This window comes from Capsicum annuum, chromosome 5, assembly GCF_002878395.1.
Source record: "Capsicum annuum cultivar UCD-10X-F1 chromosome 5, UCD10Xv1.1, whole genome shotgun sequence".
Taxonomy (NCBI): Eukaryota; Viridiplantae; Streptophyta; class Magnoliopsida; order Solanales; family Solanaceae; genus Capsicum; species Capsicum annuum.
The window spans coordinates 100,650,698-100,661,787 of NC_061115.1; the positions used below are offsets into that span (position 1 = coordinate 100,650,698).

The 11,090-nt window shown below is 36.9% G+C and overlaps 1 protein-coding gene across 13 annotated transcripts; it reads right to left on the minus strand.

Annotated features, from left to right (window-relative positions):
• Positions 1-4,185: 4,185 nt before the first annotated feature.
• On the minus strand, positions 4,186-9,931 carry LOC107871837. Of its 13 annotated transcripts, none has more exons than XR_007055822.1 (6): positions 9,638-9,931; positions 9,134-9,366; positions 7,943-8,074; positions 7,499-7,633; positions 4,769-5,595; positions 4,186-4,464 (listed from the first exon to the last, which is right to left on the minus strand). XR_007055822.1 is itself a non-coding variant. In XM_047413106.1 (3 exons), exons 1-3 carry the CDS (start codon positions 7,639-7,641, stop codon positions 4,452-4,454), a joined length of 258 nt encoding a protein of 85 aa, XP_047269062.1. In that variant the 5' UTR covers positions 7,642-7,935; the 3' UTR covers positions 4,186-4,451. The 13 variants fall into 13 exon arrangements, 1 of the variants encoding a protein (XP_047269062.1); XR_007055826.1 differs by lacking the exon at positions 7,943-8,074 and adding an exon at positions 8,129-8,248 and having other exon boundaries at positions 4,769-4,870; positions 9,638-9,926; XR_007055827.1 differs by having other exon boundaries at positions 4,769-4,870; positions 8,024-8,074; positions 9,327-9,366; positions 9,638-9,925.
• Between the last annotated feature and the right edge of the window lie 1,159 nt (positions 9,932-11,090).

An 11,090-nucleotide genomic window follows, 5' to 3' on the forward strand; every position in this document is an offset into this window, starting at 1 on the left:
AGAGGTTAAGAGGGGAAATGCCAGATTACCCCCAACATAAACTACTTAGATTTTTCGCAGGATAATACGACCACCCCATACCAATCGTACCATAGGGTACGAGTGGTACCCTTAACCCACATAACAGAATCATGTGGGGTTGAACAATGTCCAACATATGATTTGTACTATACGACTCAAACCTTATCCTCACAACTTATGGTGAGCTACTCGTACTCAGATCCAAGTTAAGTAACTAAATTTTAGATTAAGTGAAGGAAAATCCAAACTAATGACCCATCACCAATGATACGACTCGTACCCATTATAGAAACTTAACCACCTAACACCACCAATCACTGGACAACATACGACTGGGTCACCTGACCCATACCCTATCATACGACTTGTATGTTTCAATCATACCTTGGACTGAACCCATCCAACCCACACTGGTCACCTTATGACCATGACCTACCAAACCGCACCATATGATATGACTAGTACCCCAAGTCGTATGATGTCCAAGAGCCAAAATCAGAGAAATTTTCTAAGGGTCTAAACCCCTGGTATTTCAGTCTCCCCTACTAGGATCATTCGTCCTGAATAACGGACAAGGTAGTACAAGCATAAATTACACCCCAACATAACCATTCCAACCTTTAACTAAGTTAGAAAACAAAGACGCAAGGAAACCAACCTTCCTTTAACCAAGTTAGAAAGCAATGATGTGATCTAGAACACATACCTTCCGCATAAATATTCGAAGCAGACAACAAATGCGGTTACTTGGACTTCATGTCCTCTTTCGTTTCCCAAGTGGCTTCATCCACATTGTGGTTTCTCCATAGAACCTTAACCGAAGCTACATCCTTGATTCACAATCGATGAACTTGTCGATCCAAAATCTCAATCTAGATCTCTTCATAAGATAGAGAATCTGAGATACCCAATCCTTCCAAAGGAACAGCGCTGAAGGATAACCTATACACTTTCACAACATAGAGACATGAAATACCGGATGAATGGAGCTCAAACTTGAAGGAAACTCCAATTCATATGCAACATTACCAACCCTTCTCAAAAACATATAAGGACTAATATATCGGGGACTGAGCTTTCCCATCTTCCCGAACTGCATTACTTCTTTCATGGGAGATACCTTTAGGAATACCCTATCCCCAAACTCTAACTACAAGTCCCTACGCCCTATATCCACATACGACTTTTGGCAACTTTGGGCAGCTTTAAGCCTATCCCAAATTACCTTTACCTTTTTCATAGCCTGATAAACCATATTTGGGCCAAACATATCCGCCTCACCAAGCTTGAACCACCCAATAGGAGATCTATACCTCCTACCATATAATGCCTCAAAAGAGGCCATCCTAATGCTAAAATAATAGCTATTATTGTAAGCGAACTCTACAAGAGGTAGATGCTCAACCCAATTACCACCATAATCAATCACACATGCACGAAACATATTTTCTAATGTCTAAATAGTCATTTTTGCTTGCCTATTCGTCTGTTGGTGAAAAGTAGTACTTAGACTAAACTTAGTACCCAACCCCTTCGGAAATGACCGCCAAAAGTGAGATATCAACTATATACCACGATCAGAGATGATCAAAATAGGTACCCCATACAACTTTACGATCTCATGAAGATCCAACCTCACATAATACTCATCCAAATAGTTAGTCCTCACTGGCAAAAAGTGAGTTGACTTTGTCATCCTATCCATGATGACCTAAACCGAATCAAATTGGTTTCGAGACCAAGGAAGACTAGTAACGAAATCCATGTTGATCATCTTCCCATTTCCATTCAGGTATTTCAATTTCCTGGTATAAGCCTCCAGGCCTCATGTGCTCAACTTTCACTTGTTGACACACCAAACATTTGGCCACAAAATAAGACACATCCTTCTTTATACCATTCCACCAATACATCTCCCTGAGATCATGATATATTTTCGTCGAACCGAGATGAATAATGTAGTGCGATTCATGTGCCTCATCAAAAACCCTTTCTCACAAATCATCGATGTTAAGAACACTTAACCTCCCTTGGTACCATAAGGTACCGTCACCACTGATCTCAAATACCATTACCTTTTTCCCACCTACATCACCCTTGATTTTCATCAAGACAGGATCTAGCATTTGCTTCTCCTTGATCTCTGCACCCAGAGACGACCAAACCACTTCATGTACCAACACACCACCATTCTCAGAGTCCAAAAGGCAAACTCCAAGATTTGCCAAGTAGTGAATATCCTTCACCAACTCCCATCTCTCCTTATCCACATGAGCTAAACTCCTCATGGACAACCTGCTAAGAGCATCAATAACAACATTAGCCTTACCTGGATAGTAGTGAAGACTCATGTCATAATCCTTTAAAAGCTCAAGTCATATCATCTGCTTGAGATTAAGCTCTTTCTGAGTGAACACATACTTCAGACTCTTATGATCCGAGAATATGTTCACGTGTACTCCATACAAAAAGTACTGCCAGATTTTCAATAAAAACACCAAAGCTAATAATTCCAGATCATTAGTTGGATAATTCCTCTCATGCACCTTCAACTGCTTAGAAGCATAGGTAATCACCTTATCATGCTGCATCAAAACACATTTAAGTCTCACCCAGGACGCATCACAATAAACCGCAAACCCCTCATTACCTTCAGGCAAGGTCAAAACCAGAGCCGAAGTTAGCTTATCCTTCAACTTCTCCAAATTACCCTCACAAGAATCTGACCAATAAAACTTTACCTTTTTTTGAGCCAACTTAGTCAATGGAGCAGCTATTGTAAAAAAAACTCTCTACAAACCTCCTATTGTACCTGGCCAAACCCACGAAGGGTTAAATGTCGGTTGGAGTCATGGGTCTAGGCTACTTCTTAAACACCGCCACCTTTTATAGATCTACTATGATCCCCTCACTAGAAAAAAATATGACCCAAAAAAGTGACAGTGTTCAACAAGAATTCATATTTTGAGAATTTGGCATACAACTATTGCTCCTTCAAGGTTTGCAACACCACACGGAGGTGATTGGCATAATCCACTTCACTCTTAGAGTACACCAAAATTTCATCAATGAACACAGTGATAAACAAATCGAGAAACTAATGGAATACCCTATTCATCAAATCTATGAATACCGTCGGGGTATTGGTCAAACCAAATGACATAACCAAGAACTCAAAGTTCCCACACCAATTACGAATTATCGTCTTAGAGATATTCACCTTCCTAATCTTAAGATGATGATACCCAGATTGAATATATATCTTTGAAAAGAATTTGGCACCTTGCAACTGATAAAACTAGTCATTTATTATTGGAAGAGATACTTGTTCTTAACCGTCACCTTATTCAACTATCGATAGCCAATACCCATCTGAAGGGAACAATCCTTCTTAAGCATGAATAACACTGGTGCACTACACAAGACACACTAGGATGGATGAAACCCTTATCCAAGAGATCCTTGAGTTGCTCCTTGAGTTCCCTCAACTCAACCGGAGCCATTCTATAAGGAGGAATAGATATTGGACGAGTGTCTAGAACCAAATCAATCCCAAACTTAATCTCCCTATCCAGAGGAACATCAGGAATATCATCTGGAAAGACCTTAGGAAACTCATTCACCATTAGAATCGAACACTATTAGAAATTAGCCCTTATGGCAAAGGTTTAAAAACTGTTGTGATAGATAAAGAAACCGTTGCAATAGATGTAACACAATATTTAGGCAAGCATTTCATATGTGAGCATTACAATAGGTCTATTGCAATGGTTATTACAACGGTTAGGACAACCGTTACAATAGATAGACCTATTGGAACAATTTTTCTAACCTCCTATTGTGACGCTTTATATCGTCTATAGCAACGGCTATTGTGACGCTTTATATCGTCTATAGCAACGGTTAAGAACTGTTGCAATAGACCATATTGCAATGCCAGGAAAGCATTTCTATAACCCTATTACAACAATTTTAGATATCTACTGCAACATTTATTGATCTTTTGCAATGATTTTTAACTACCTATTGCAACACTTTTTGACACCTATTGCAACGATTTTTGGGTCTTTTGCAACCACTATAATTAGCTATTGCAACGATTGTTTCCATCTATTCCAACTACTTTAAATACCATTAACAGTTCAAATACCAATTGAAATAATATATACAAACATCACAACAAAATCTTTCATTAATATAATTCAAATTAACAAACTAGTAATCTAATCCCAAAAGCAAAATGTTTAAGTCAAATGATCATTAGTTTTCCCACATAGTATCAAATTCTAGTGGCGATAAATTTCAAGAAATTCAAAATCAAAAAGATCGATATTAATTAAAGCATCACTTCTTTCTTCATCTCCTTCATTTTGGACAATTATCTCCTTCAAGTAAGGTCAATTTCTTCATCACTTCTTTCTTTATCTCCTTCATTTTGGACACCTATAAAAAGAGACAAATAATCTTAATTAGCACTTAAATGATAATATATTTAAAGAGGTTAAGTCGGGAGATTGTGTATAATACCATAACGAGTAAGGAAGCAAAAGAAAAAAACATAGCTCTTCACTCCACAAAAAACTTCTAAAGGGCATAACTTATTTAACATACAATACCATAACAATCGTGTATTAAAGAGCAGCATACTCACTAATTACTATTCATTCAGCTCTCAGTGCAGATAACCATTATCTATGATAATTTGTTTTCAAACTCAAGTAACAAATGAACAAAGTGGCTAAGGTACCTTGTAGTAGAAAGGGGGTATTCTTTTGATGAAAAATGATAGAATGTTCTTGCTTTTTCGCTATTCGCAAATGCTATATCTGCATATTTTGCCATGATTTCCCTGGAACAAAAGATGTGGAAAATAATAAGGATAAATAACTCTGTCATAGTAAAAGAAACAAATCGAGTTCACTATATACAAGTCTAAACAACAACAAATTTTGGTTTCCTGACTCAAGTTTTCCTCACGATTTTAATGGACTGCTAGCCACTGGTAGACTTTAACCTAATCAATATAGTCCTGTTCAAGATCTAGCATGAATCTGCATGTGCTTCTCATTACAGATCGAGTAACCAAACTCCGATGAGTGAGTTAACACAGTTATCCAAGCTTCTCCCTTTCTTTCTACTTTTGCTTTATTGTTGAGGGTCTATTGGAAATAGCCTATCTACCTTTGCAAGGTAGGGATGAGGCTGCATACAAGCCATCCTCCTCGTACCCCACTTGTGATATTACAATGGTTATGTTGTTGTTCTACTTTTTCTTTATTAAAGTGGAGTTTTTCCCCCTTTGGAAAGATTGGGTGGGGGCATTTTAAGCTTTATTATGCAGAAGCAAGATAGAAAATAAGGTTTTACTAGTACTCATCAGAATATATTTCAATGCAGGACACATCTGATGTTGTGATGGATCTAATGCTCCATTCTTGTGGGATTTCTCGCAGACTTTCGAAATTGTTCAGACTGTATCGGAAGTTCAAATAAGTATCCTTCCACAACCAATATATTTATTTCAGTAACTGCATCCGCCAAGCATGGGTCATAGTTTAGCCGTGACGATGTACCCTAGTGTCGCAACAGGAGCAGAGAAAAGTAGTTAAGAGACTCAAGCTGCAGAAGGGACACTCACTAAAATAAGATGTGGAAAGCAAAACAAAGCATTGATGCAATTTGAACCAGTGAGCAAGGTTTTTCTCCTTCTGGAAAGAGGACGGTCGTGTTTATTACTTTTTAAATAAATTTCTTAGGTATGTGATTAAAAAGAGATGTTCTTTATTTCTATAAGGCATACTCAATCCTATTTATAGGAGGCTCATAACACTTTATCATGGAAAAGCAAAAGGCAGCTACAACAGTGAGTTGTAGTAAGAGAACCATTGCATACAACTCTTCGTTGAGCCACAATAATCCACTATTTATCCCACTAAGGAGAAGATCACGAGAAGAGGGAAAACTTTGTTCTGTTTATCAGAACTTTACCTAGAGATGTTTTCACACTTTCTGGGTGTCCTTATTGATAATTAGTAGCTTGTTAGAGTTACTAACTAAAAGCTAACTTGTTCAAAAGCCAAATGTATTTTGGAGGGGTGAATCAGACAACAAAACAACTTATCTTGTAACTTTTAGGCTATGAACTGTGAATTTCCACTTAAATACCTTGGAGTGCCCTTGTTCCTCCGAGAGACTCACAATTGGTTTGCAAGATAACATCAAGAATTGTTACTTAGGTGGCTAAGTGTTTGTCATAAATTTGAGACCACAACTCATTGGAGCACTATTGTTTGGTCTCTAACCTACTGGTTTTTCCTGTACCAAGTTCCCAACTCTATCAGCAAATAATGTTAAAACAAGTCCACAATACTGTGTTGTTTTCTTTTTCTGGTTCAATATTAGTGTAAACATAGTCAAAATCACAATGGCAAATGTTATATAAATCAAATCATCCGTAATATTTTTTCAAAACACGAGCCACAAAACCAAATCTCTACAAGCCAAAAACTCATATTTGGCAGCAAAATTTCATGTAAGATCAAGAAACAACCTAGAACTGAACATCAAGAATTATTTACCATCTAGAGAAAGATCAAATAAAGGGTATGAGCTGTATATACCAGCACGGTCTGCCACAACTGAAGTCCTCATTCAGTCCTATCAAATAGTCGCGATTCTAATATTTAAAATAAAATGACAGAAAGATAGATATTGTTAAGTACATCAGTTTGTATTTCTTGCATTAACAGACTAGTGTGTTTGCTTATCGTCTGTCTTCTTATTTTATATTTCTGTGAAAGTGGGATGCCTTTACTATTTTCTATCATATCATTGATCAGCTAGGTATTGAGAGGAGAAAATTATTTGAAACTTTACAGCTACCACTACTTGATCAATGGTTTTGCTATGCTTGTTACTCCCCAGCAGGCATATCATCAGAGACTGGTATTGGAATTTTGTTTCATTAAAAGCTGCATTGCCTTTTTTGTTGCTAGGTTTTCATGACACCGTAGATGTTAAGCAATTACGTGGTTTTGTGTTTTTTGATCCTAATATCAACTCATGCATATGTTTATATTTCAAGGCTTTCAAGCTTGCAAATAGGAGAGAAGTGTAAAATGTGGCTTTGAATTTCTTCGTCAGAACTGCAACCACACATATACCACAATTCCTAGCTTTCTAATCCACACAAAAACCAAGACTCCTGAAGTTATACTGAAATTAGCTTTCTAATCCACATAACTAACTGAATAACCAAAGAAATTATGTGCATGATATATTATATCGATTATTCAAGCACAAGAATTAATAGCAACCCAACTCACCCACCAAGCAAAAAACAACTACAACTACACAACAAGGGATAATCCAAAAAAACTTCCGTAATAGACACTACTATAATTCTACAACACATTAGTTAGTTCTTAGTCAAGAAGTTAGGCAAACAACTTACTCTCTTATAACTTACAAAATATACCTGTTTCTTGGAAGGCATGTTCTGCTGACTTTCTCTATTATACAAGATCCATGATATAAAGATGATAGCCAAAGAAAACTGAACTGATGAAATGATCCAGTGTCCCACTCCACATGCCTCCATAGGAATGATGCCCTGTACATTGATTTGAGGAGTTTCTGTTACAATTTTACAAATAAGTAACCTAACATTTCAAAAATTCTCGGTCTCATCATCACATTTTTGTTCTATTTCTTTCCTCTTCTTGCCATTAGTGTTCTTAAAACAGTTGGAACTAGCAGCAAATGCTTCGGCAATAACATATCTCAAGCCTATAATCTACAGTACCTGATCCCACTTTCTTTCCTATTTCAGAATTGAAGAAAGTGAAAGATAGTGTGTCGCTCAATAAATATCTTTTAGTCTACTATTATGCCAGAAAGGTAATAGAGTCTGTATGCTAACCTGAATTTAAGTAGTGTTTAAGCACCAACTGCTCAAAGTACAATTTAAGCATTGGAGCTTGGCTTATAAACACACACTTACATATTTGGATGGAAGTATTACAAGTAGAAAATAAGCACGTGTTATTCATCTCTGCAGTGAGGAAAAAATGAGGTAGTTAAAAGATGGTTGAAAAGGTTACTCAACTTTTTCGACTGTAGTTTCATCGTCTCAACACAAAATATGTTATTCTTTTTGGGGGCGCATTAAGGTTATCTAATAGATAACTTTTAACAGCAAGGTAGGATGACAGAAAATCTCACATTACTGAAAGAAGACAGGAGCTGAAGTTATGTTTCTGATGCTACCAAGAGTACAAAAACAACATACACGCAAAATAGGGTCTGGGAAGGATAGAGTGTCCACAAACCTTACCCCTATCGCAGAGGTAGAGAGGTGGTTTCAGATAGACCCCCGACTTAAGAAAAAAGATAGTCATGGAAGTACAAGAATCAACAGATAGTAGTACTATAAGAAAATAATACATAGTCGAAGCACAAGAAACAACAGATTGTAACAGAATGATGATGCTACCAGGAGAGTAGTACAAGAAAAAAAAAAAAAAAAAAAGAGAAATCAGCAGCGCTCCAAAAAGAAGATGAGAAATAACTTAGCCTCAAAAGGGAACAAACAAAAGGACTTAAAACGTCAAAATACTTGAGAACCTGAAGTAAAATAGATTACTTCCATGGACTTTAATCATATATAAGACCAAGTTATGACATGTAAGTGTCTAAAAAAGGAAAATTCAAGACAAATGAAAAAGATACGTGTACACACCAAAAGAATTGAAGACAAGACAAGATAAAAAGAGGTAGACATAGTTGTCCATATTGATTTCCATAAAGAAGATAAGAGGAAAAATAAACAAAACCAGAACATCCCCAACATCCCCATTTTCATCCATGGAATACTGCTGGTTCTTCCTTCCTTTGTTTACTTCTCCAACAAAGGCTCAGTTTCATCACAACTTTAATTTTTCATCAACCCATTTTCCAATTCTTGATTCTTATTTTCCAATTCTGATTCCAATTTCCAATAAAAGAACCCTAATTTACATGTCCTAAAAGTGCAAAAAACAAGAAACACAGCAAACAGTATAGTGATAAGCCATTCTGGCAGGACCTTAGTGCATATAACACCAATACTCACACCCAACAACATGCGTGGCTTCGAGAGAAATGCTATATCAAAATCAATCAAAATCTTGCCACCATTTTTGGGACTTGTAACGCATATGTTACAAACAACATTTCCAATAGAGCCACCCGTGACCATAAATGCAGAAAAACTTGAAGCTGTTTTGAGGTCTACACTAGCAATTATAGTAAGAATAGGTACATACAATCTTCCACCTCCAATTCCACCATCACTTGATAGAGAAGCTGCCAAAAATTAAACAATGCAACATCAGTTAAATCAAAACCCTAAGGCTTTCGCATCCAAATATTAGTGAATGTCAAAATTTAAATCCATCCCCAAATATTAGGTCAGCAATCAAAGTGAAGGAGAAAAACCCCCCAAAATAGAAACTCAAAAAATTAGGTCAAAATTATCCTTAAAATCACCAAATTAAAGAAGAAAATCCCAAATTTAATTGGAAATTGAAGTGCAATCGAAGTGTAAATTTGAGAGTTGAAATGAAATAAAAATTACCAGCTATTGTAAATCAACACAGGCTACTGTACAAGATAGCTGCAAGAATTCAGGGCACAAGATTACTAATCAACACCGGCTATTGTAAATCAACACAACGAAAGCTGAACTAATCAGCACAACGATAGTCAGGCTTTATGCTTTGGTAGTGACTTCCATAAATCGGGCTATTGTAACTCGGATTGGAGAGATACTCAGCGGTAGTCGGAGTCGGCAGTGGGTTGAGAGTGAGAGTGAGAGTGAGAGTAATACTGGATGTCGACTTGAGACTTTGAGAGTGAAACATTTTTTTATATACTATTTTAATTTTTGTTATATATTTTTAAAATTTTTGATGGATTTTCTAAAGAATTAAGGAGGGAAAAAATGAAAACCAATGCAATAGCTTATTTTTTCCAATTAAGTGTTGCCATAGGTGACTTTATGGCAACGGTTCAACTAACCATTGCTATAGGACACCCTATTGCAATGGTTATCCATCAATAGCAACGGTTATAGAACTACTTGAACAATTTTTTTTGCAATGGTTGCAATAGACCATGTATAGCAATGCTTTTGGAATCGTTGCCAAAAAGTTCATTACAATAGGGGTAATTTCTAGTAATGGAATGCAAAGAAGGTTTTCCGAGTTAGACTCTTTAACCCGAACCAAATGATAGAGACACCTTTTAGAGATTAACCTCCGAGATCTAAGATATGATATAAACCTCCCCTTAGGAGTAAAGGAACCAACCACCTTCCCATTCAATAATCGGTTCACCAGGGAACTTAAAGGCAACCTTACGGGTCCGACAATCTAAGGATGTGTGGCACGAGTGTAACCAATCCAACTCCAGAATGATATCAAAATCCACCATATCTAATTAAAATAAATCCACCAATGTCTCCTTACTACCAACAGATACCACACTCCCTATAGACTCTTGTAGCAATCATTGAGTCACCTACCGAGGTAGAAATAGAAAAATGATTTGAAATTACCACGAGATTAAAACAAAAATACACAGCTACAAATAGGGTCACATAAGAAAGAATGGACCTCAGATCAAGTAAACAATATACGTCACGAGAAAAAAGTTGTAATGTACCAGTCACGACATCAAGCGATGCCTCAGACTCCTGTCGGGATACGAGAGCATATAACCTATCTCATCATGTACCGGTACCAAAAGTAGAAACAGATATAGAAGCAACACCCCTGGGTGCAGGAGCAAATGAAAAGGCAACCAGAACCTTGTTTTCCCCCGAAGAAACCTTACCAACCAGATAATTTCTAAGTATATGGAATGGCTAACCACATTTGAAACACTTGACCCTCCCCTCATCATAGAAGCCCCAATGTAACCAACCACAGAACCTATAAAGAGGACATAATGACGCCGACTATGCCCCACTAGCTTGAGATTAGGCACCCTGTGCCCTGAAGTTATCACCACCCTATTGACGGCTATCT